This window comes from Dermacentor silvarum, chromosome 2 (assembly GCF_013339745.2).
Source record: "Dermacentor silvarum isolate Dsil-2018 chromosome 2, BIME_Dsil_1.4, whole genome shotgun sequence".
In the NCBI taxonomy this organism is placed as follows: Eukaryota; Metazoa; Arthropoda; class Arachnida; order Ixodida; family Ixodidae; genus Dermacentor; species Dermacentor silvarum.
Window position 1 is genome coordinate 201,396,236 of NC_051155.1, and position 27,352 is coordinate 201,423,587.

Consider the following 27,352-nt stretch of genomic DNA (forward strand, 5'->3'; position numbering starts at 1 on the left):
AATCACCGTCTGCGGCTTGGTACCGCGTACACAAAACACTTTCTACAAAACATTTCAAGAGCTGATGGTCCGACATACACTTGTGGCCACGCGGATGAGGATGTACAGCATCTCCGGTTAGAATGTCCACGACACGACACACACAGGCAACGTTTAGCTCGTGATTTAGTGGCATTATACCACATGCCCTTCGGCCTCAGGAAGATCTGAGGTCCTTGGCCGACGTATTCATTGCAAAGACGAGTGTTACTGCTCCATCAAGGATTTCTAGATGCGAGCAATATTCTCAACGACTATTGAGTTAAGTATTTATCTGAGTTAAGCTCACTCTAGGGGATTTTTTTACCCGACTTGGGCCAATTAAATGCCTGTATTAATGTACCTTCATTTGAATCTAATCCGTGCTTTCTTATGTGCCCGCATTTTAGTGTAGTTATGTGAAGAAACATTGCGTTTACTTTAGTGCACCTATGTGACTGGATTTGTTGCTGTGTTTCTCAGGTGACTTTGAGTTTAACTCTCGCATTAGTGCACTTATGTATCTGGACTTTGCGTTATTGCGATTTGAAGTTGACATTCTGTTTTAATGCGTTGAGGGTAATTCTTTTTCTTTGTTTTTCATGTCTTTATGTGAAAAGGAGTAGCCGGCGCCAATTAAAGGCGACAACATCTCCTAAGTATACCATATTATAATAAAAAAGGGCGCTGGCTGGAGATCCACGATATATTGGCTGACAAATTGAAACAGCGCTTATATGGCTCGATAGCAATGACCATTTCGGAGTTGATGCCTGGGAATCACCTATAGACGATTTTTCGCTTTTTCACTGGCCTTATCGGGAGCACCTTCCCTTAACTCCAGCAACAATAAAGGGTTGCGCTTCACGAGGACCGAGACCTGGGCACCGCGGCAATAAGTAACCATGCTCAATCTTGTGAGCAAAGTGTTAGTAGGTTACAATAGAGCCCTTCTCTGCAGGGCGCATATCAAGCGAGTTTGCAGTGCCACTGCTTGATGTCTTTACAAGAAAACGAGAGAAGAGAACCTAAGAAAATTTTGATGAGCAATTATTAGTGTAGATAAACAACGTATGAGGTGCTGAAGAGGACGAATTGAAAGATTTAATACAGCTTGTTCTATTTAATGCGTATTGCTATGAGAACCAAAGTAGAGAGAAAAGTAACGTTAGAGCAATCGAGTACGTTTTAGTAATTGCTCAGTTACTTTCGTGGAGCAGTAATTGGAAACAGTAATCAATTACATTTTTAATGAAGTAATTGTAATTGTAATTGGTTACTTCTTTTTCAGAAAGGTGTACAAGTCTGGCGTTGGCCAAAGCTTGAAGACATGTCGAAGAGCAATTGTTATGTGGCGGGGTACTCAGATACCTATAAAAGATCACTGGCGACACATTTCTACTTAATTGAAACGAGACCTCATGTGCAGGAGGGACGGCAGCAATGAATTGCTGCCGTTCTGCTGGAAACCTCTTGTTTTCACGCTTCCTTTCTGTCATCTGGGTGTTTGTTGCAAACGATCATGCTTACACGAATAAGCGACGAAGTTCATCATGGCGTACCCATATTTCGATTTGGTCTGACCGAAATGCAGCTTAAGTTTAAAATGCCACTTACCGTTTGCCGTTTTTTTACCGTGTTGCTCTAGCCAGTGTGCATGACTGTACGAGTGCACCGTTTTGTGTGTTAAGGCTGTTGAGGCTTGCAAGCACTCATTTTGTTGGTTTTATGCGACAAGCTAAATCGTTACACCAGCTGCCACATAATTCGCGTTTTTGGATCTATTTTATGTGTAGTGTCGCCAATGTTTAACTATTGCTATAGTTGCTATGCTCCACGCTGAACGGCTTTTTTTAATGTGCGAGTTTTCGCCTCGCTTCGTTTGTAACGGGATTTAATCAGGTTGTGTTTTATCAAAATGATTACTTCTCAAGTGCTTCTTTAACAACTTGATTCGTTTCCCTCGAGGATATCTTCGATATTGTGGTTCCCTGAAAAATGCGTTAGGAAATAGGTAGAGGGCAAGGATTTCTGTTAGTTACTGCATGTGGTATTGCTTTTCGATTTACGGTAAGAAATTCTCGTAATGTTAAGTCATTCCAGCTTGCTGCGGTCTGAGTGAACTTACCACGCAGAGCGCCTTATTTGTTTCACAGATGATGGCCTTTTGCGTGTGCATTTCTTGCTCATTTTATTTCTTTGGTAATATACAGGGTGTCCCAACTATCATGCACTAAGATTTAAAATATGCATATGCCACGTAGCTGGACAGAATCGAGGTAATATTGTTTGCCATCGCTTGGAGATACTCAGATTATTTTTATATTCCGCCTGATTGCATAATTAGTCTTAATTAATTAACCAACTTCTCAAATATTATAATTAGATAAAAAGTGTCGATGAGAAAATTGTAGTGCAACATGAAAAACTCCCGATACAGCTTTCTGTTGCTCAATACGCACTTCATAAAAGTGTTTTTCGAGCGTGGGAGATGGCCGCGAATACACGCAATATTGCCGCGCGTCTGCCCGCTCGAGGCATTTCGACCAGGAGCCCATGCCACGTGTCCCAAGCCGGTAGACAACTTTGTCAAGTGGGTCGGTGTAAGAGGCTAGATAGATATATAGATAGACAAATTGATAGACAGATCGACAGATAGATAGATTCTCAAAACGGCTGGATCAGGTAAAGAATGCTATTCGCATTAAAACGTACCAGAGCAAATATTCGCAACAAGATGTGGCATGTGTACGCTGCAGCAGAAATCTGGCGACCAATCAGCCCATCCTGATGGAATGCGAAGGCATTCACCCCGTGAGACCCGTAAGTAACGTAACGTACACCTTCCAGAAGCGCTTGGATTTAAAGTGGATGGAAGCGTCGACCGCTCAGTAGCCGAGATAAGCAAGAGACGTTTAGAGTATTGGTGGAAAAAATCAGGGACGAGATTGATACGACCGGATCCGTTACAGTCATAGATAGCGCTACAAGGTAGAAAAGCTTTGAGAAAAAAAAAGATTCAGGCGATGTACACAAGAAAGCCGCAGTTTCGCTCGAAAGGCGAAGCATCAATTGCGATAGCAAATTAGCAGAGAGCTATACAGAGTAGGGATAGTAGTTTTATCGGCTACATTAACTTGGGCACATTCACTTACTAACTCAATTAGCAAGATTGTGGTGTCAGCGCGCACAAGCAAACATGAATAAATCACACTCGATGACCGCAGACAACGGCTGTAAAAACTCTGGCGTGAGCAAGAGCGGCAGCAGCAGCGAGCGAAGGTTCGTGCGGTCTATCGCTTCAACAGAAACTGAGCGGCGAAAGCACAGTGCATACAAAGTTAGGAGCCATGTGCAGATCGCTTTCAAGATACGGTGCGCGCGACAGCCCGCAGCCGCGCAAAGTACAAGTACGCAGTTGCTGGCAGAGTGGAAGCCGCACCCCCTCGCTCCCGCGCTGCCTTCCCGCTTTCCTCCTCTCCCGTGCGAGGTTGATTCGCCAGTTCCCCTTGCGCCCAGTCGCAAGATACGATATTGCAGCAGCAGCACAATGTCGCCCCCTTCCCTCCCATGCCCCACGGCCTTTCGCACGACGGAAGACGTCGCTTTTGCTTTCCGCCGTGCGTTCGCTGTCCGTGAAAGCGGGCGGCCCTCGCGCGCTTTCATTCGCACATATATATACAGCATACCGCGCGCGGCGACGATTTTATCGCCCTTGGACTTAATGCGGAACCTCACGGCGACGACGACGCCGACGGTAGAATTTCGCTTGAAGTGTCAATATAATTGCTCTCGCAATAAAATGCTCAATGAACAACATGCATAGTATACCTGATTAAATCAAGCAGATTGGGTGACTGTTTGTCACCGCCCCGTTTCAAAGGGGATGCCAATGAGACATCATCATCATCATCATCACCAATATAGGTGAAGCACAACTCGTATAGTCACATTCCAGTGCTATTAAAATAAAGGTGTTCTGCTGAGGTCCAACGTACAAAGCGGAGACTTTTTACGCAAGCGAACGTTTCCTCTATAATCTTTGATAAATACGTTTCAAAGACAAAATGTGAGACGCTGGCTGCATTTTCTTCGATTAACATTTGATGCTGTCATGCCTTCGCACCATGTCCTTCACCGCCGCACAAAAGCGGCTGCGGAAGTCCCCTTAACAACTTCGGTGTAACACCTCGCACAACAAGGCTGAAACGCAATGGACGTGCCGTGTCTGCGAAAGCGTTACCGTTTCAACCTCGGAACGTACGAAAATGCAGTAATACAACAATTTTAATCAGCTAACTTTTAGTGTAAGCCAACCAGATAGGCTCTCCCCAGAACAAACCTACTAAAGCACTTAATTCTTTGCGCTGAAGCCGATGGAATCTGCGACGCCGGCATTGAAGCCTGAGTGCGTCCAAAGATTTGTCTCTAAGGGTCTCTCCTATAAATATTAAAGAGAATATCTTTCTTTGGTTACCAGGGCAGTTTCTTAGTTAAAACGTCGCAGTTTCTCGCGAAAAGCGAAGCATAGATTGCGATAGCAAACTAGCAGACAACTATACGAACTACGGATAGTAGTTTTATCGGCCTTATAAACTTGTAAACATTCGCTTACTAAATAAATTAACAAGCATGCATGGTGTAACGCGTGCACAGATAAATATGAACACATCTAGCTCGATGACGGCGGAAACTCGCTGTCAAAACGCTGGAGTGACGATGCACGGCAGCAGCAGCGAGTGAATTGACCTTCGTACCGTCTCTCGCTTCAACGCGAACTAAACGTCGAAAGCACAGCGCATATGAACCTACCGGCACTAGTTGCACTTTATCCACATTGCAGATCGCTTTGAAGATCAAATGCACGACCACGGCAGAAATGCGCTTGGAGTGTGCATATATATAATTGCTATTGCAATAAAGGCGGAGGGATTTCTCGCTTGAGAGTGAGGATTGCGCTGGAGCAATGCGTTGGCCGCAGGGGGGAGAACAAAGAGTGCTTCAGCCGGAGGTCTGAGGAGGAAAGGCTGCTCCTTATGCCCTCGTCTGAGAGCTAGCTAACCGAATTGCGGGGCGTATTCGTTCCAACTTCCAACTTCCTCTTTGAGGCATACGGGCTATCGCACGAGAGCTTTGCGGTGTCCGAAGGTTTAGATACTGTGGTCGATGGTGACACTGTGACGCGTTTCTCGGCCTGGACTGGCGGTCACGGGGTGCGTTCGTTGACGTAGTCCTTTGCGCGACTTTTGTCGAGGTGCGCCGTTTCCTCCTGCCGGCTCACTACAGCATCGTTTAAACCGACTACCACAGTGCGTGGGATCTGCACGATTTTAAAGGAAATAGTCGAAGTATGTTGTCTCCCGGGAGTGCTATCGCTTTACAGTACCGCCTTGCTATCGCTTTACAGCCCTGCCTAATACTCGCACTGCGATCTAGCTTCCGGCGTCTGCATGTTGAAAAATTTGCTGCTTACAGACGCCCCGAGTGGAAACACAGCGCAACTTTCCGAGTGACCCTGGAAACGCACGCTAGCCGCCACATGGCGCGCCGTATGGATGATAGAACCGAACAACGAGAACCACAAGGCAATTGAATGCTAAAGGAAAGCCTGAAAATTGACCGCACATGTGATTAACAGCAGGTTGCATTGAGAAGCAGGGACTGCTTTGGTACAGAGCGCCCGCAGACCTATTCTTATGTCTACGTCAGTGCGCGCTCTTTCACGGCTTGCCAGACTCTGTTTTGATGAACTTTGCTGGGCTGTCTAAACTTTTCAGCGAATAAATGACAATAAGAAATGCTACATCGATTAGCTTATACTAACGTGTCGGAGCGCATTTTGCCGTTTCAGTATTAACTAAAGTGCAATTTCCATCACCCTGACCCAGTCTTCTCGGAAGTTATTTCTTTTTATCCGTTCTGGAAAAAGAATAGTCATATGTGCGCCGATACAACCTACGATGTGTTCTTAAAAATTTCTTTCGCGCAGCTTAGCATTTTTAAAGGCGAAAATGAAAGATCTTCATGCTTTCTTTTTATGATGAAAGTAGAAAAAAAATCTTACTGCACTGCTTTCTTGTAACCAACTGAGCGTCTAAATATAATAATTTATATAATTGCTGTCGCATGATCATCAGATAATTTTCAAATAATTTCTCCTACGGAAGCTAGCGAATTGCCTTTGAGCGCAAACTTAAGTGAAGCTTACGTGTTAAAAAAAAGAAAGTCCACCTCCAACGCACATGCTATAATCTATGCGAAACTGAAGCGTGCCTTTATGCAGGTCAAAAAAGTCACAGGCCTGCGCGGCACACGCAGCACAGCCACAGCGTAAGCTGGTGGAGCGGCACAAGAGTAGCTCCAATTTCGGCACCACGCACACCAGGGTCTTCGCGACAAAGTCTCTTCGCCTCGTTTTGACGAGAACGATCTGAACTGCCAGCCCGGCGTCGACGGCGAGCTGCGGCTTGTAATGCTCTCTGCACAACAGTCCGCTGAGCCCGATGATGCCTGGCCGCGCAGGCCTGTGCCGTTTGCAGGTACCTTAACTAGATGGCGCAACCATACTGGCGGAGGCTGGGGATCGCGTTTTTTTTTTATTGCGCGCCTCATCTGAATGGCATCTCGTCGTCTGCGCCTGCGCACGCTGCGTTTGCAGGTGCCGCAAGTAGATGGCGCCACCATACTGGCGGAGGCTCGGATCATCTGCGCCTGCGTTTATAAAAGCGCATTTTTTCGGTGCCGGATAGCAAGCGCTTGCGTGGCTCAGTGGTAGCGTATCTGGCTCCCACGCAGCGGGCGCGGGTCGGTTTGTACACATTTAACTTCTACTAATCAGTCACACCTTCTGACCATATTTTCGACTCTTGTTCCGGACAATTTGTCTGAAGTCCGCTTTGTATGGGCCCCTGGTCATAGTGGAATTTCTTTAAATGAATCAGCTGACTCGCTCGCATCATCGTCACTAAATGATCCTCTCTTAAATATCCTTCCTTATTTCGCTTTTATAACAGGTGCTAGATTTAAGCTGCTTTTTATTTCTAAATTGTAATAAATCATCCCTACTTTCCGCAGAGGATTTTCGACATCTAAATTTCCGGTGGAACACGAGCAAATGCCTTTCACGACAATGCGAGGCGACATTATCAAGCTTCCATTGTAGTGTTCCCCGCCTAAACTTTTATCTTCATAGATCTGGTTTGTCCATAACTAACCTGTGTTCTTTTTGTAATCAACCAGAAACTATGGACCATTATTTATTTCTTGCCGCCGCTTTTTCTCCCTCCGCCAAATCTTCCTCGTATTTCCTACAAGTAAGCTGGGTTTAGCGCTTACTACACCAAATATTTTATCTTTGGTGCCTGTGAATTAGGCACAAGCCATTGCTCAATGATCTCTGCTATCCACAAGTTTATTGAAGCGTCGGGAAGGCTTCACTGCTAAGGTACCGACCATGAGACACTTCACTTTATTTTTTTTTATTTTTCCTAAATTTATGAATATGCCCTCTCAAAATTTCTGTTAGCATTGAGTTGACTATTGCTTTGTGTTAACTGTTTGTCTTTACCCCCATTAGGTATTTTGTTAGACGTGCATTTCAAACAATCTAATGTGGCCAATCCCCCCTGTGGGTACGAGCCATGTTTTGAGGCAACAACAAATGCAAGTTCTGCAAGCATGGCTGTATAGCCTAGTGGTTACGACGCTCGCATTGGGACCGGGGGTACGCGGGTTTGAATCCCGCCTCGGCAAGAAAGTTTATTTTATTTTCTTTCTTGGTAGTTTCTTGATACGCACCACAAATTACGGCTGGCTTAAACAGCTTCGCTGTTAATATAGGTGATATTAGCGATTGCTCTAATTGTTTTTTTGTAAGACAAAGACAGAGTTTACGTTTGTATATGTTGTTCTACCCCGGACAAAAAGCAGGAATGAAGAAGTGACTGAATAAGGGTAAAATATAGTTTTTTTTTGCCGCGTTGGTAGGAAGAAAAATTAAGTGTTCTTACGCGTTCCCGTGCCGGCGTAGTTTACTTCTTTGCTATCAACTTCAGATTGTCTTATCTCTACCACAGGCTTCAGCCGCGTCACCTTTAGCGGGATCGGTGGTAGCAGTAAGCAAGCTCTGCGCTGTCGTATAGGACGTCTGTGTGAATTCAGAGCCTGAATGTCCAACAATACCTTCCTTTCTGGGGTTTTACGTGCCAAAACCAGTTCTGATTACAAGGCACGCCGTAGTGGCGAGCTCCAGATTAATCTTGACCACCTGGGGTTCTTTAGCGTGCACTACAACACAAGCACACGGGCGTTTTTGCATTACGTCTCCATAGAAATGCGGCCGCCGCGCCCGGGATTCGATCCCGCGGTCTCGTGCTCAGCCGCGCAACGCCTTAGCTGACTAAGCCACCGCGGCGGGTCGTCTAACAATACCGAATGTCCAACGATACTGAATGCCTTATGAGACAGAATGCCCAACGGGTCCCGTGACCGGTGAGACGGAATGTCCAAAGAGAGCGAATGTCCAATGGGACCAAATGTGACACGGAGACGGAATGTGCAACGAGATTGATTGTCCAACAAGAAGGAATGTTCAACCAAGACTGAAAGTCGAACGAGACGGAATGTCCAACTACAAAAGCCAATACTTTGGTCTTCGAGATGTTTTACTGATGGGGCTTCTTCTGGAGTACCTATAACCCGACACATTCGTTTGTACGCAAATTGAGCTGTCGTGCAAGCCGCACAGTCTCATCTGCCAGGCTGCAATGGAAGGGAGTTTTCACGCGAACACAAAGTGTACAGGATGTGCCATTATTTAGTTCACCTTGATGGCGCCTTCAGAACACCAAAAGGCAAGGGGGGCCACCAAATCTGGAACTTGGACTGGTTAATCGGTTACGGCTCGTCGAGGGCTGCGCGTGCCAGGGATGGAGAAGATCGGCTCTTCCCGACTGTTGAGAGCTAGTATTGTATGCAAACAAACCCTGGCATGGCTTCGGCATTGATGGCACCAAACCACGGACCGCCCTGGTTCCAGCTTTGGTCCCACCGCTGCCCCTTGGGTGCGCTGCAGATCCTGCAGCCACCCGCTTCATTATAATCTCAGATGCTCTCCAGAAGCCTGCATTTGTCGGTTACATGAGGCCCCCTGGAGCAGTAGTTGTAAAGAATTCAATCCTCGCCCAGGGACAGGGGTGGTCAATTTTGCCGGATTCCGGATAGATGAAATGTCCAGTGAGATAATGTCCAACCGAGACGCAATGCCCAACGATATGGAATGACCAACCGAGACGGAATGTCCAATGAATCTGAATGTGCACTATTGAAAATTCCGTCGCGTTGGATATTCAGGCCGCAAGTGGGCCATGCGCACTGGCAGTCTCGCGGTAGCACATCGCTGTAGTTTATCACGTGCGTGTCGTCACCCCCTGCAATTGAGTTTGCATGATCGCTCTTTCTATAATGTCTGCGTTTTTCTTTCGCTAAATACGCGTTCGCAATAAAAAAAAATACGAATTTCATGTTACAGTTTTTGCCCAATATCCGATTGGGTCTCGAAAAAAATATGCAAATTCCATAGATATAGTGCGTGAAATTTGCTGCAAGACAGCTTTATTGGCGGTTTTCGTCTGTCATTTCCGCTTCCACGCTTGCCTTGGTTTTTACTCCGTGCAGTATGACTCGCCTTTCTATTCCAGCTTTGATTGGCGACATCTGTTTAAAGTAATCGACAAGGAGCTCGTACTCAATCGGACCTTGAAAAGGAAAGAGAGGTAAAATGTGAGTTATACGTATGTGTCTATGAGCAGGCACACATTAAAACATGGACGTGGTTCAGGCATAGATAGCGCTTATATTGTTAAATACTGAAACCATGCGATAGAAAGTGCTAACAGGGGCATTTCTCTTTTATATCAGTGTCTCGTAATTCTACTCGCCGGCCGGGACACATTACGCTTTAGCGTACCATAACCTGCGGTGAACTTTTGCTAGACTGCCATTGAAAGAGGTTAAACAAACATAGCAGACACAGACGTACAATTCTCTCATTGTTGTCTACCAAACGAAATCAATTCTCTCAAGTGTATGCTCAGGCTTTCGACCCAGAAGCCCCATGAGATGGTGGGATGGAGAACTGTTTCATCTGTTGCTTCTCAGCATTAGCAACCAAGTGGCAAGTCCACGGGTACTCACGTTGCACGTACGCGCAGCACGAGCAGACGGAGACAGAGCAAGGAAAGGAAAAAACGGTGCGCTGCGTCCTGTCCCTGTTTCTTGCTCTGTCCCTCTCTACTTAGATTTTACACACTTTCAATGTCGCACCAACTAGCTCAAAGAAACGTGTAAGGTACAGACTTGTTTTTCTATTCAACGGTTCTCGTAACCGCTAATTATCGGTCACCACAACGGACGCTAAGGGCGCATTCACACCTGCGATTGAAAGAGGCCGTGTGACCAATCGCGACTAGCCACCAAGGAGTGACTAGTGACTAGAGACGTTTACACGGGCAAGCGCAACCTGCCCATCGCATCACCGAACTGTCCCGTGAATAATGCCGTTCACATCTGTTCCCACCATTCGCACCATCATCGCCACGTCGAATAACCGTAAGAGCGTATTGCGACGTCCTGTTCCTGCGCCGCTGATAGATGCAGCACTTTTGCCACTCCAGTCACCGAGCTGAACAATGGATGGAGCAGTGAGCGACCGAACCGAAACGGTCGCTTTTCTCCCAAAGCGACAACTTGTGACTGCCACTTTGCGACCAACTTGGTCGCGCGACCTCTGCGACTCGCCAGTGTGAATGCGCCCTAAGAAAGCCGCTACAATCACTCAACAGAAGACGGTGGCAAGATGGTGGCTTATCGTGGCTAGTACCGTATTGTTACCCTGTGTGACTCGTCGTTGCAGGGTGATGCAAGTGTCGTTTATTTGTGTATTTTGAAGGGAATGGTTAGCAGAAAAGCTGCCTCAAACCAGCGAAACCTTGGGCGCTATAAAGTAAAATGATTCCAAACTGTTTTGATTCCAAACTCCTGTCGTCAAATTTACGTAACCACCGACGCAAGCATCGGGCGGTGACCCAAAGCATTGTCTGCACAACCCAATCAAACACTCTCCTCTTTTATAGGAGGTCACATTTGTTCGATTTCAAAACCAATAACATTGTCTACACTCAGCGGTTTTTCTTACATAATTGGCTGACAGAGTCGAGGAGCACGCTCTAGTGGAGAGGGTTTCGATGGGGCCGAGCCAGCACAGTGAAAATAGATAACCGCATGAAGAGGGTGGTGCCGGCTTCTCCGATTGGTCCGCTTCGCCTTACTTAGCTTGCAGTGGCTGGTCGAAAATCGCGGCGGCGTGCAACGGGAGGATAACAATGCCGCCAAAAAGGATCCTCAGCAAGGAAGAGTTGGCAGAGCGATGTCGTATGCATACCGAAAGGGCTCGATAACGTTTTACTGCCACGCAAAAAGGTTTATCATGCGCAAATAAATACATGCTCACCGGCAGGTGCGAGTAGCGAGGGCCTGATCGATCGGCGGGCAGCCATCTTCTATTTCTTTCGGAACGGGGCAGTCTGTGGCTATTCAGAAAAAGTTCCAGTTGTGTTCGGCATAATAATGCATTTTTTTTCGCGTACGCGTCACTTTGACGTGGTGAGTTTTCGCGGTTTTGTGTGGTCGCGTGACCGACAGGCTAAGTGGGCGTAGCCAGAAAACATTGGACCAATAGCAGAGGGTTAATGGTGAAAAGGCGTCGAATCAGGAATGATTATTTTTCTTTTGTGAATTCAATCATGCATAATCAGTGTGTACACGTTATATCAGATGGGCAGCTATCGCGGTTTTCGCGACGTCGCGTGACAGACAGGCGAAGTTGGGAGTGGCCCGAAAATGTTTTGAGCAATCATGGAGGCTGATTGCAGAAATTGGAATCAAAAGAGTTTGGAATCATTTTACTGTTATAGCGCCCCTTCTTTAAGAGGAACTGGTAACACGGACATGACTTGTCGCACCCACACCGTTATTGACGTCTCGCAAGGTTTGCGAGGCAAAAGAGTAGGCGATTTGCGCTGTTCGCACACTCTGGAGCCCGAAGATGCTTGCAGCAGTACGTCACTCTTACCTCCTTCGCTGACGTTCGTGCACACGTCGAAGCCGTCTCCGCCCTTGGCTAAGAAGTCAGTCGTGGCAACATTGTACACGGCATCATCCCGTACTTTTTCGTATACGGGAACGTAGCATCTGGTACACAGGATTTCCAGTAGCACAAGTCGCTGCATGGGTGGCCGTGTCACATCGAACTCAACTTTCATGCCTAAGTGAAAAGAGCGTATCGAAAATTAAAGTAAACATGACCGAACAGCCCTACACGACCGATCATTCGACGGACAATTCAATGGCATGAATAAATTTTTTTCTCCCTTTGCACTAAAAAAAAGAATGTTTCACATACTACCATTCTGAACATGAAAGCGAGAACAGAGGACTTGCTCAAATATTAGTAAAATATGTCGGTGGCCACGCGTACTTGTATTTTAATTATGACAGTGAACATGAATAAAAAATTAGCCTCCAACGACGCATACATTTTTTTCTGGCGCAGCAATCCTTAGAAGAACGAGAGTTTGCCAGAACTTGGACTAAACATGAAATTCTAGACACTTAATGGTTAGAAATTTCAAGCGATTTTCTTTTCACAGCGTAAATGCTTTGATGATCGGAGAGGCATGGCGAAAGAAAATATAGCATTTTACAGTCGGATTAAGCATTCCTGCCAACCTGTGAACATTAAAATTGGTAAAAACCCAGCTGACAGAGATGGGGGGGGGGGGGGGGGGGGAGAGAAGGTAGCACGCAGTTTTAAGAATTTTGCCCTGAACAAGCACCTTCTGTGGTACACATACGCGCTTTTTATAAACGATGACTTATCTTTACACGTTGCATGCACTGAAGCATTAGCAAACATGGTACAGGTGAGACTGACAAGTAACACTTTTTATTCTGTCTTTTCAGCCCAAGAACAATACGTTTTTATATACAATAACATTTTCAGCTAGCTACTTTTCTGACGCCGATTTTGCCTGATTCAGGAACTTGTATGAATGAACTTGCTCGAGTCAATTAAATACCATTTTCGTATATATGGTGTCTTGTGCTGCCAGAAGTAGGCGGCGCAGGTACAATCACAATTCCTTTTTTGCAATCTCGCACCGACTCATCTTTAAACACCTTTAAAAGTTTTACACGAATTGTATTTATTTTTTTTAAACAGGACGTTATCATTCGTAAAATTGTAGAACTGGCCTAAATGCGTGAACTTTACAAAATGTTCGGACTAGTTGGCCGGTATGGATTAGGTTAACCCCTTATCGCGTGTAGGTTAGTGTCAAAAGCACATCTTAACTCTGTTACTATACGCTTTCTCATTTTAATTCATGCTATCTGCTTCGGTCATCGCTTTTGAGCTACTCTAATAGAGATATGCAGCCGTTCTTGCCTCTTGCTAAAAGGCTAATCCAGCACGTATTACTACACGTACCGAAACACCCGTTTGTTCATATCAGTTGCAAGCTTGCAATGTGTGTAGAAAGGCCAATTATGTGAGTCAGCTTTGCACGATGAAACTGCATGTAGCGTTCTGTTAGATGTACACAAAGTATACGTCTTTTAAGTGGAAGTAAAGTTAGCTCTCTAATATCCAAACACAGTTACACATCAGTTGAGGTGATAATATGGCTATCTAGGTCATATGCGCTAGTGAACGCACAGTAACGTTTCCGACTTTCTGCGACAGCACTATCTGCAATCCTCACGCACATGAATAAAACAACTTGTTCGCTTTTGTTTCGGGCCACTTTAACAAAAAAAAATTGCGCTTAGAGGAAAACTTAGTAATTGATTACTTAGTAATTTGTTTTCTAAACTATCCATAATTGAAACATTGCTCCAGCGTATCAAAAATGCTATACTATGGGCTATTAGTTAACGTTCTCTTGCCTAAATTAGAACTTTGAGGTATCAAATTCAACGTACCGTAAATCATACGTTGGCCATTACACATTTAACTAATTAGTTTGAGTATGAACATAAACTTCTCAAAAGTAAAACCACGGAGTGCATAAGGAATAGTTTCGAACCTGCTGACAAAGCTGGGAAATAGTGGAAAACCGTTGCTTCTTCCGCTGCGAGGTGCAACCAATATACCCTCACCCAACTCCCTCTCGACCCTCATGAGTTCTCTGGGAGCGCGGGTCCGAAATGGGACCGCCCGCGCCCGAAGAAAGCGCCCAAGAGACGACGGAGGGTGACCGACGCAAGTGCAAGCTGCTCGAATCAACGTCTGCCATGATCCATGACCGAGAACATAGAGCTACGACGGACACCGGAGGCTGCAATACTAAGCACAGGTGAATATCTCCGTGTCTTGCTAGCCTGCGTCCTGTCTCCTCATCAAGCATCCCAGAAGCCAGCGCTTCTTGTCTTAAAGACTCATTAAAGCGTTTTTAACACGAAAGTGTTTTATCCCGGGTTTCACGAGTGATTTCGGGCAACGAATGTAACAGATGTAATAGTCGCCATCTAGAAGGGCTGACGCGAAGCACTGCATTGTGACACTAACGAGCGCTGACAGGGAGCGCTTCGGCAGTTACAGCACAGCGGAGGGTCCAACACGGTGCAGACATAGAATAAACAACCAAGTATAGCCTCGTGCAGTCTCATAAAATAATTATACAATAAATAATCATACAATAATAAAAAAATTGGCCGCCATCCCACCCTTCGAACGTGAATGTCTATACTTGCGGACAACTTTCTGTGGCAATGAAGGGAAAGCTACGGAGCCAAAGCGCGCACAAGTGAGAGCGCTTCTGAAAAGAGTCCCACATTTTAATCCATGTTAGTTTAGGCTGGGGAAGAGAAAACATAAACACCTTATTAGCAACAGTTAAATATGACAGAATGCACCACCGAGTGTAAAAGTTTACTTATTTTGCAGCTTTTCCCTTCCGCTTCTGGGAAAACGCGAAACCGTCGCACGTGGAAGCTGCTTCGATTCAGCGTCTGCTCCGAGCAACCAAAAGCACTGTCAAACGCTGCCGGACTACTTGGCGCGGTAACATATGTGCAGCAGCCACGCGCCCGTAGCTTTCCCTTCATTGCCACAGAAAGCTGTCCGCGAGTATAGCGAAGCTGTATCAAACACCTCACATGGTCTAACATTGTATTCACGCTGTTCTTCTGGTGTCGTTAATTTCCGTGGTCTACCCATGGCAGTCTTAGAATGAACTGAATGAGTTGCTTGACGTGTCTGCCTTTTATATATGAAAGCGTGGTGACGTCACTAAATATATATAGCTATATGCTGTATGCCTTCAATTATTAACCTGGAGTTTTGTGTTTAACACCACGAACTTTTCCGACCAACGAGAGCTGTAACCTTCGCTGTAAAACACTATTATTATTGTCCGATGGCAGGATTCGACCACAGAAACTCTGGAAGAGAAGACCGATGTTGAAGCCACTACGCCACGGACGAACGCCTCGACAAACGACATAAAACGCCCTTATGAATTTATCACGGGCAAGCCAGTGCATTGAGACGCTCAATTGGCTGGTTTCGATTTGGCCACCTCGCCCAGCTGAATCGTTGTAATTAGCAGCGATTTTGCGCGTTCGCAGCGTCTAGCTTCTGCACTTCGAAAAGTATACATTGCTCGGAAATTTGCGACAATGAAGGCATATGAAGCGCAATAAACCGAGTCACAAGAACGTCTAAATCCACAAGCACGAAGATCAGACAAATCCATGTACTTCTGTGGCCTCGATCGTGTGGGAAGTTAGCGTCGGATTGGCCTGTGGCACCTCGTCACCTGCGGATTGCGGCTTCAACGTGCATTAGCAGTGCATCGCCTACTGCTTCGCTTGCGATGGCACCACCTAAGACAACTGTCGCTCTAAAAGGCGCAGAAAGGCAACGACGTCGCCGGGCGACTCCCGCTCTCCTCCGGTGAGAGACACGCTAACAATGCCTTCGCACGTTCGCGGCGCACGGTGCGAACTCTGCCACTGGCATTCCTGCAGCTGTGCGCGTCGCAGCTCGACTGGCTGCCGTAGCCACTACGGAGCCGGACCAGAATGCTCGCACCTTCGCCAAAAAGAGACTCGCCAGCAGGACGGCGCTCGCCAACAAGACGCCGTGCGCTAAGCAAACCTGGAACATGGTCGCCGACCCACAAATTATGCGCCTTTCGCTGCAGCGGTTCACGGAGCAAAAATGCAACAGCTTCTGTGACGACATGTCTCACTTTCGTGTTGAACCAATTCCTATGAAAAGGGGATCAACCATAATTTCTTTTTTTTTTATCACTGTGCGTGTCGTGTTTGGGCCGGCGCGCCAGTGTGCCTCAGAGGTCGGTAGCAGCAAGTTTTTTGCGTGTGCTGGGAAGCTAGACAGTGCCCGAAGCGTCGAAGTAGCAGCTGGACCTGGGTGGAACCCGCTTAGAAGCATCATTTTCGGCTATGAATGGTATCATCATATCGTGCCTTCTTTTGTTTATGCCTTTTTCACTGAGGAAGTATGCATGTCACAAACCCCATAGCCACTTTTAATCTTGTCTTCACGTTATGGATATGTCTAGAGGCTTACTTACGCTGCAGGTGAATGGAACAATTTGTCACCAAATCTTAGTCGCATTAATTTCTATTCATAGATTACGCAGGAACTTTACGAGTAAAGTAATATACGAGTAAAGTATATATGAGTGATGGCGGCGAAGAATATGATAAGCGTTGCACCCTTTCTTAACTCGCAGTTATATACATGTTAGTGAGTGCCTCTAACATTTTCGACTTTCTGCAGCAGGGTTGGCCACACTCCTCACCCGACACGTGAAGAAAGGAACCCGCAGGTGAAGACACGTTGTAATTCGACATCGAATACTCCATCATTTTCTTCAGGCTCTTTCCATTCATAGTTGCGACGACGATTGTCTGCCCGAAAGGCAGTGCCGACAAGATGTCTCCCATCGTGACGCTCGCTGTAGAAAAGAAATTCAGAAAAGGTCTTTAGCAGAAATGCTCCTTTATCACAGCTGCCACACGCATCGCTGTCATAATAAAGTTCTTGTGTGCTTCATTGTTACCGTATGAAACACATTGTGGGATTAGAAGCAAGTCCCTACTTGCCCTATGTGCGAAAACTGACATTTTTAGTTGTGTATTCCCGACCTAAAATATTGTTCGTGTGTTTATTAAGCCTTGCAAGTGTAAGCACCTCGCTTAAGTTCAACTGGCTGAAAATTAAAGGGACTGTGCATGTCTGCGGACATCTCTACTTTCGTGTTTATCAAAACATTCTACGAAAAAAAAGATACATTTTTTATTTTCAAGGGATCGATGACACTACCGTGATCATTAATTAATTCCTTTTTGGGGCTTTGCTAAGTAGCCAGTTTTACTTAATCCCACGACGTACGCCAAGATCAACGCACCATTTTTAACTGTCATGTTTGAGCGTATGTATAATTATAACGTGAAGAGATTGGAAAAACATGAGGGATACACTGCTGGCCGCTCAGCTCTGCCAAGCGGCCAGTAACATCAACATAACACCAGCTATAAGAACAGTGAGCACGACCGGCTGTCAGAGTTCACATTTAATTTTATTTCTAACGAAGGGCCATCGACTAGTATGTCCGCATATTGTGTTCTATTCTCTGTATAATTCGAGATGTCAGAAGAGATGACGCAGTAGTTGCTCCCACAGGCAATGAAAAGGAATATATGAGGACAGAACTGCGGTCTCACAACACGTGCAAACCGCTTGCGTTCTGCACAAGTGCGCTTGTTTCCTCTAAGAAAGTCATACACCTAAATACTTTCTATGTAGATTCAACTAAAACTAGCTTCATGTGTAGGATCTAGCGGTAGCGTGGTGTGCTCTCAAACCAAGACGCCACTGGTGGGCTTAAGGGTGGGTGGGTTTTCTTCTGTGGCTGTCTTGAGGAGTAGTCAGTCAAATGTGTGAAAGTACGCAGAACCATTGCTTCATCATATGACGCTTAGATAAAAATGGCTACAAAGACTGCGCTAAAGTTCTGGTGCTGCCATGCCTTCAAGCGAGCAGATGATTAAGAAAGTGTTTCACACTGCAATATGAATGTACACGTCCTGACTGAAGGCAACTGTACCATGCAGAGGTGTCTAATAGTGCTGCAGCTCCACTGTACAAATCGGTATTGCCATAGCAATGAAGTAGCGTTAATAATAAGCTCAAGCCCTATGCCGTGTACTGTTGACTTACCTGTTCGGAGGATGGGCGCGCGCAGGCTACCGCCGTTCACGATAGCCCCATTCACATTCGACCAGACGTTGCTCGAGCGCGGCTTCTTGTTGGCATAGTAATTGAAGTACGAGTCGGCGACAAGATTACCCAGGTTGCACTCGCGCAGCCGGCAAACGTCCTCGGCATGCTCCAGGGACACCCTCGAGCTGCCCACGCGAATACGCATTGCGTGGTACACCCTCTCACGGTGCGGCTCGATCACCCTCAGTATATGCGGGTCTGCGGCAGCAAAACAGTAGAATCAACTACATGACGTGCGTCAAAATGTGTCTGCGATTTTTTAAAGTACAGGAGTACATCAGCTATTAGAGTACTGCCCTAAAGAGAGAACAGAGAGACTGTAGATTAAAAAGTTGACATTGCGAATTAGCAAGCATTTTTATCAGAATTAAGACTTAGCAAAGAGACAACCCTTTGCCATGACTGCCGGGCTTGTCATGACTAATGACGCTTTCCAGTGGGCTCTGGTGAGACCTAGCGCCAGTCTTAAAGATGGTGCCAAGACCAGCATGAGCCCTCACGACAGCAAGTTTCGAAGAGTTGTGAGTGATGCTGCATGGTGACCCACTAGAAATGGCTGTGCTGTAAAAAACTAAGGCAAAATTCATAAAGATTTCTAGGGGTAAAAAATCTCTATCTTCGGTCCGCACTCTCCTATATTGTGACGTTTGTCTCAATGATTAAACTGCAATGACGTTTACAAACCGTTCGGTCGTAAGAACTGCTTTGTGAATACGGGCGCCCGAAAGGAAAACAAAAGTGTTCTTGCTTTTGGAAGTCATCAAATTTCTGGTGTGGCCCAGAAGAAATTGACTATGGTTTTTAACTGATACGTAGACATAAGGAAAAGGGAAATCAAAGTGGATGAAAAGATAACTGGCCCTCAGTGTGAGCCGAACCCCCAACCTCCGCATTACGTGCACGGTGCTCTACCAATTTAGTTGTAAAGCTGGCGGCTTTCCTCTCGTGCAATTTCTTGTGTATTTGTGTATGTGTACTATATGTTTGGCCCTGGGAGTGTTAGCGCCACTCATAGCCATTGCGGGGGAGGGGGCCCATCCTTTTAATTGCAGACGCCATGTGAATTTAGAAATGGTCAACTGGCCAATAAACTCTCGAGTGCTACCTGAAACCACCAAGTAGGCCAGAGTCCAGACCTCGATTGCTATACAATACTTGCCAACCTACGAACCCTAAAATTTCTAACTATCCCTACGAAAAAGACCTAAAAAGGGGAAGGTCTGGTACGCTTCTTTTTAACGACAATAGTTTTCTGAGTGAGCTGCCCCTCCACGTTTCCACATCGGGTGTTCCTAGCCTCTTCCGTGGGCCGATCGTGAAGGTAGTGCATTGTAAAAATATAGGCCGATATGTGCTACTAGGTATCTGCCCCTTGTTTACTCGTAGCCGTGATGCTTGTGTTACGTATATTGCCGGATTGACGGCCGGACTGACGGCCGAATTGGAACAGCTAGCACAAAAACACACTTTAATCATTACGCTGCGAACGCCCGCTCCCACTACGGCGTGCCTTATAATCGGGTCGTAGTTTGGGCATGTAAAACCACTAAAATTATTCAAAATGAACACCTCACGATACGTAAAAATGTGGACCGATCCTGAAGACAAATAATTTTAAAATGTGGGCTGTACCTGAACGTAATGCAGTAAAATAAAGTGTTGATGCAGTCCAACACTCCTCCTAGTCACCTCACTCGAGGAGTAACGGGATAGAGTGCCGTGCGACGTGACTGCGCCCTATTCTCTCTCCCCCCCTACTCGCCGAGGAAGACATTGTCTTTGATCGCCTTCCGACTTTTCAGTTTGTCTAAAGCACACACACAGTGTGAGATGCATAAGTAATTTATTCCCAATGATTTACCTTTAGATGCGACAAACAAGCATCAGTGAAAATGAACCAGACTGAAAAGCAAAAATCACGTATCTGTGGCTGATTTTGCTTGCTTCAGGAAGGACTCACGATAATCTTGCTCGAAGCAGGTCATCCTCTGGTATATGGCGCCTCGAGCTACCACAACATGGTTGCTTAGATTCAATTGCAATTTCTTTCTTGTTTGCATTTTTTGCTGTCTTGTGCCTCAGTGTGCTTCAACACCTTTATAAGATTTACGCGAACAAAATCGATTTTTGTTTGTAAAACTTGACGCGACATTCGTAATATCGTCGAACGGACCCGAATTCCGAAACTTTACGAAATATTTGGGAGAGTTGCCAGGTATGCTATCCGCTCAACGAGAAGAAGGGGAATCGAGGGGCTCAATTTTTGTTAATCACCACCACATGCTTGAGAGTTGGTACCTTCAGGTATTGATGAATTTATCAGAATTGGGTTTCCTGACCAGGACTTCACTCTCCCGTCGTCATCGAAGGTGACCCTGAGGAAACCCAGGAATTTGCCGAACCAGAATGCTTGGACGACGAGACCGGTGGTGCCGTCACTTCTCTTCACTGTCGTTGGGTAAGGACCAGCGGGCACGTTCTCGGGTGGGTGATCATTCCCTTTCGCAAGAATAAAGAAGAGTTTTCATATTACAAGATCATTGCGTTGTGAGCAAAGTGCAAGGCGGACAGAACCGTTGAAACAAGCGAACCCCTGGCCCACGTAAAATATGTTGCTTAGGATTTGCTGAAGTACGCGAAGTGAATACGCTGAAAAAGACTCAAGAGGACACGGCAAATTGCTGCCCCCTTTAAACGTTTAACTTCATCGTAATAGAAATTATGGAATGGGAAGATGTGCAATTGACCCTATATTCAGAATTTCCGAAGGGCCGTGCTTAGGGAAGTTGATCACATGTCTACGGCTTATAATTCGTGCTGTAGAACTTCTCTCCCCGTGCAGGTGAACCTCTACAAAAAAAAAAGTAGCAGTCACGTTTAGTTGGGTAAAGAATTTGATTTTGAAGTTTGGGCACGTCGGTGAAAAAACGAACAAGCAACCGGCACATACTCGGAGTGCATGTAGCTATGCAGGATGATATGCTTTATATTTACATCATAGTTGACAAAAGAGGCCAGATTTCGAAAGGAAGACACGTTTACAGAATTTTAGATTAGACCATATTAGTTTCGAGTCAATAGGTCCTCAAACGTAGAAACAGTGGACTGTCTTACGACGTGGCAGCAAGTTAGGCCACTTGGGAAATTCCAGGCGCGTCTCTATACGACTCTGATTCCGTGCGCGGATGGTAACGATGGCCTTTAGCAAGTACTATCAACCAAAAAATTTACGTACCGCAGGATCTCAAAAAACGCTAAATATCCAAGCAGCCTTTAAAAGTAGACGTTAAAACCGTACATCACAATGTTGTTCGCATATACCAGTAGAGGGTAAAAATGGGAATACCAGGCTGCGTTTTGAGGCTGCGGAGATATTCAGCTTTTTGTCGGATCCCTTGGTCCCGTAAACTTTTTTGGTCGATAGTACATATGAAATACTTTGAAATTCAAAGTTTTCGGCAACAAAGTACTTTCTTGTGAACTATACACACTTGTTGGCGAAGACTGTGCGGAGATACCGATCCGTTCTTTGTTGTTTCTCGGAGAAAACTTATTTCCGTTTGGTTCTATAAAACAAGAGCTGCAGTATAATAGCGAAGGCGTGGATGTTGCTTAATTATGTCGCAATGCAGTACGTACCATTGTAGAGGAAGGTATTTGTGTGGCCACCAATGACCAAGTCCACGTCGGTGACGTTTCGGATCAATTCAATGTCCTTCAGGTAGCCTATGTGCGTGATCGCAATTATAATCTTAGCGCCCATGTTCTTCAGCACCCTTGCTTCCTTCTGTATCGATTTAGCTGCGTCGAAGAACTTAACTGGTCCTGTAAAACATTAACGAAGAAAAAAATGAGTGCTTGTCGAGCTGGCAGTCCTTGGTGACATTTCACATTGAGGTGAAATCTCGCCAAAGGTTTTAAATGGAGCTGTATGCAGCTGAAATCTATTTGGACCCATATTCTCGGCAGTTTTGTTTGTTAGCGACCGTCACAATTCACCCTTACCATGGTCATACATTTATTGTCCTGCTGATCGCCATCTTTTGTGGCAGGAACCCATTATTAGTAAAAAGGGAGCGCTATATTTTGCAATGCAGTCGAGGTTCGATGCTACCACGATGATTTTCCGATTTTGGGGCTGATACGAATTATGAAAAAAAATGTTGCGTAGATCTTACGCCCATGCTGGAATGTTACGCGCATGCTGAAGGGTTACTGAAGTCAAGCACTTAATCAGTTCAGGCTAATAAAGTATTCCTCGAAAAATAACTTTTGTCACTACCGTGATAATAGGGTGAATATTAGATGAGAACATAAAGAAAGGTCAACGTTCTATTTTCTTAATTTCGCGCCGAAAGCCCCAGCACCAGTAGGTATATTGTGACGTACACGTATTTCAAACAATCTTTTCATATTTGGGCCCCGTTGGCTCAGTAAAATTTCCCGAAACTTCCCAAGTTCAATCTCTGGCTCGTAGTCGAACCCAATCTATTCATTTTTTACCGATCAACAATTAACTAGGCTTGAGCCGATGCCGTCAAAATCCACGACCTCACGACGAGCTGGTGTGGCCACTTCAAGCCGGCATCGCCACCTGTCTTTTCTTTTCGCGCCTTTCCTGAGTTACTAAGCCTCTTCTCGCAGTAATAGTAGTGCTCTTGGCGTCTTAGAAGGGTAATTTACTAGTACAGAAGAAATAATTTTTTTCTCTTTATTGCTCCCTTAAACGAAGTCTCGGTGCAGCACTTAAAATGCGATGCGCGTAATTGTGCTTCTTTTCATTCTACGCTACGTGTATACCCTCACGCAATGTTTATGCACCTCACACGTCATAACTGCTACGTCATGAAATGTATGCGTTGATTCACTACACCTTTCACAACGCATACAAAATTGCAAACGCCTACTAAGGAGATTGCACACTGTGAGACGTCGACGCAGCGGTGTCACCAGAACGAAGACAATGTATGATGCTTATCGAGGGATGCAAGGAAAGTTTCACTTTAAGAAGAGTACCGAACCAAAATGAAATAAGTCTAATCAGTTAAGTTTCAGAATCACTCGAAAGTGCTCACGGTTCGCGGTGGATGACATGAATTTCTAGGTTTCTGGATCACTCAAAAATTCTACCGGTCCGCGGTGGATGGCCCAAATTCCTGAGCCGCTGTGAGACTTCTCACAACCGGGGCAGTACGGAAATGGCGTAGGCTATACAGTTGCGAAGTCGGCGTCAGTGTTCTTGGCCTTCTGCGATCAAAGCGGAGACCTGGGTTATTGGAAAATCTGACAACGTAGCTGAAGAAATCAGCACTCATAGTTTTACGCATCCCAGATAGGCCTCCTTGACAGCATTGACTGAAGAACGGTCTATAAAGCTATCATTGCTTTGTATGGGCCCCTGAATGTAGCCACCATAGATAAACAATTATATCTTACGTTCACACTGGTACTCCATTATTGCTTGTACGGAACCATGCGAAGTTCTGATGAAACAATTTACCATAAAAAGTTCCGCGAAATTCGTATCCTCGATGTTGTACTGTAAAGATTGTCTCAAAACGGGGTTCCGATAAATTTATATCTAGAATAACACTCTTAATTTGGATAGTTAAATTTTCTGTATTCTTTACGGATTACAGATAACTTTACTTGACATTTTGCCGCGCTCTTGCATTCTTTTCAGGTTTGATAATGCATTCGAAGGGTTAATTAGCACTTGACACTTGAAATTGCCAATAGTATTGAATGATAGGGTCCGGTGCCTAAAGTACTGCATACCAAAGTGCTATCAGCTTTATAAACATGCCAATACTACATCTATTCTGGGTTATCGCATGTTGATGTGACACACGCAGTGCATAATATAGAAATACTGTGGGTGTTTGTTCGCTGTTAGACATCATCAATGTAGAGACGGCGGAATTTTGTAAACAATACAAAAGTAATTGAAACAAAATTCCAAACCATGAAAGTGATCTTGTCATATAGCCGAGCGACTCACGAGACAATTAAATGGGAAAGCTGACCAAACGACATTACTAGCACGACTCTTGCAGTATGGCTTCTTGTCAGCTCGGCCTGCACGGGAATGCTGGGGCCTGTGACCCGTTCTCCGGCCGTAAATTTTTTTTCAGGTATATACACTTTATTGTAGACACCAAAGAAATGTATACGAAACACTGTTTGGACCAATAGTTCTAAAGCTAGTAACCGATACACAAAGTACGTGGTGCCAACTATCTCTATTCATACAGACGACACCGCAACTGATGCACGTCGTTTAATGTAACAGTTATTAGTCGCATGTTATGAGAGTAACAACAATTAACAGCAGACTAACCCGTCCTAGCAACACGATGCTTATTGGCCTAGTGCGCTAAGCAATAATTGACGCCAGCAAGCTGCCAGGTGCCACAAATATAAGATATTTGTGTCTCATACAAGCAAAATTGCGGCATGACCTCGTTAACTTTGGCAAGTTGTATATCCAAGCACATTTTGGGAAAATCGTTATGAAAAGCGAAGTATAAACGTAACGAACTCTGTTTTCATCAGCGCATTTGGAAGTATTATTTCTGTGCAACAAAAAGGAAAGAAAGAACATCATAGTGGTGGAAATATAGCTAAAAAAGGAACAACAAAAGAAAAAGAAAGGAAAGAAGTCAGCGTATGGCATTGCAAACAATAAGAATAAAAATAAAAGGCATCAGTGAAAAACAAAACAGCCTTCCTTATATTGTACAATTGGCCTAGGCAGATTCTATGAAAGAGTATTTATGCAATGCACCATTTCGGAGAAACAATGCGCCCACGCGTAAGCAAGCTGTCCTTGATATCACTTCTAATGAACAGAACATTTAAGCATAGTAACTAGACCGCAAACAACAAGTGGTTGTTCTTCGGCCAAATCGTTTGCGACAATACAGCCATCTGCTGACATTTGCTGAAAAAAATATATTCTCAAACGCAAAACTGAACGCCAGATGGCGCCACTCCATTGGCCGTGGCTGCACATTTTATTAATATTAGCGGCAGTGAAAGCGGCAGTGCGTGCTGTGAGGGTATGAGGAGGGCTCGTATTGTGTAACATTGCAGTTTATTTTTGATACTTCTTTTATTATTAAAGAAGTATCATATTATGCGTCACGCCGAATACTCTAGCCTAGGAATAATGGTGGTGCGTTGGTGTCAGAAACAATGAGAAATAGCGAAAAGAATGGAAAATAAAATCGGTCGTTAGAAAAACAATTATGCAGAAGCCATCGGCGATTGTCAATGTGACCGAATATCCGTTAGGAAAGGACGGAAGAACGAGCGAGCGACAGTCTTGTGGCAGCTACGCCTACTTACTAAGTTTTTTTTTTTTTTGCTCAAATGACCACTATGCATACCCAGCACAGATAAATCCCGATAACCGCTTCGATATCACCTGTGAACAGTGTCTTGATTGGTTTGAAAACTATTTAATTTCAGTCGAACCCGGTTAAAGAGAAACCACATATAGCGAATTATTGTGTATATGAAACAGCTGTAAAATCCCCTTGAAAATTTCTGTATAAAAATTTTATTTGATATATCGAATTACCTAATATCGAACTTTTTTGTGATCCCCTTCAGATTCGACATATCCTGGTTCGACAGTAATTCCGGGGTTTTACGTGCCAGAACCACGGTTTGATGATGAGGCATGCCGCAGTGGGGAGATTTCGGATTAATTTTTACCAGCTGGGATTCTTGAACGCGCACCTAAATCTAAGTACGCGAGCATTTTTGCATTTTGTAATCACCGAAACGCGGCCACCGCCGTCGAACGCGCGACTTCGGTCTCAGCAGCGCAACGTCCGTAGCAGGGTACTTTAATACATTTCCATTTCCATGGCCATAGCCACTAAGCTACAGTGGCCGGTTTTATCGGTTTGAATGCTATAGCGTTGCTATAGTCTGTCCTATCATAGCCCTGCTTTTGGAAAACTAGTGCTTATTGACTTTTTTGAGAGCAGTGAAAGATACATGCGTGATCAAATTATGTGTGAGATCACCGCAGTCGTACAGGTTTTTTTTTTTTTTGCATGATAAAACAAGGCGAACGAAAGAGTGTTACCAACGCTGTCGAGTTTATGTTTGGATAGCGTTTACCCCGCGTTCGTTTTTCCTTTCGCCAAGGCTCCAATGCAAGCACGTCTTAAATTCCATTGAAAGAAGTTATAGCGGTTATTCTTCTTCGGGTCGTCTACTAAAGCTTTCCTTTACTAAGGCCTAGGCTATACCTATTGCACAATAATAATGATTGAAGTATGAAATAAACATCAAAAATATTTGCGCGAAGTAGAAAAAGTTTGTCGAATTAAAATTGAAAATTTGAAAGTCAACATGAAAATTGAAAATTGAATTGCTGTACGAACACTACTTTGAGCCGTTTTGCCTTTCCTACAATAACATTGCTTAGGCACCCGAGTAATTCTGCACATTACGTACCATTCCTAAACTTTTACTAAAGGTTTCATTGTAATTTAGTATCATTTTGCTGAACGGGATGGAAATAGATGAAAATATTTGCCTGCTTAAGAAACGTCTAAACAGAAGTTACACTCGCCCCATGCGCCTCTTTTCTGAGCCACTCACCCGGGTTTGAGAGGAACTTTGTGTCCTCAATCACCGCGCCAATGATTCCAACCTTGGTATCTTGCATTGTGGTGATCACCGACTTTGGCACATCGATGTGGCGCAAGTTGCTCGAGCGAGAGAAGTCAGTGTTGCAGCTGACGAACTTGAGAGGCGAACGGGACACCTTTTGGAGAAACGGAGCCAGTTCGCTGGGCCCATTGTCGAACTCGTGGTTCCCGAGACACTGCGCATGCGCCAGCATATGCGCTGCATCTTCAAATGTTTTTCAGCGTTACAGATTTTACGCTCACCATTTGTTCATCTCTGTGCTTAATTTGCAGCGATGACATGTTTATT

General features: G+C 45.0%; 1 protein-coding gene across 2 annotated transcripts in view; it reads right to left on the reverse strand.

Moving 5' to 3' along the window:
• Positions 1–9,613: 9,613 nt before the first annotated feature.
• LOC119440658 (snake venom 5'-nucleotidase) overlaps positions 9,614–27,352 on the reverse strand; it is a 37,683-nt gene continuing 19,944 nt past the window's right edge. For both annotated transcript variants that reach the window (XM_049662179.1, XM_049662178.1), the window contains exons 3-9: positions 27,014–27,239; positions 22,031–22,216; positions 20,690–20,890; positions 18,329–18,589; positions 16,908–17,063; positions 12,149–12,340; positions 9,614–9,773 (exon numbers count right to left, since the gene is read on the reverse strand). In XM_049662179.1, the coding sequence (XP_049518136.1) occupies positions 9,631–9,773; positions 12,149–12,340; positions 16,908–17,063; positions 18,329–18,589; positions 20,690–20,890; positions 22,031–22,216; positions 27,014–27,239 (1,365 nt within the window). In that variant the 3' untranslated portion in view covers positions 9,614–9,630. The remainder of the gene's footprint in view (positions 9,774–12,148; positions 12,341–16,907; positions 17,064–18,328; positions 18,590–20,689; positions 20,891–22,030; positions 22,217–27,013; positions 27,240–27,352) is intronic.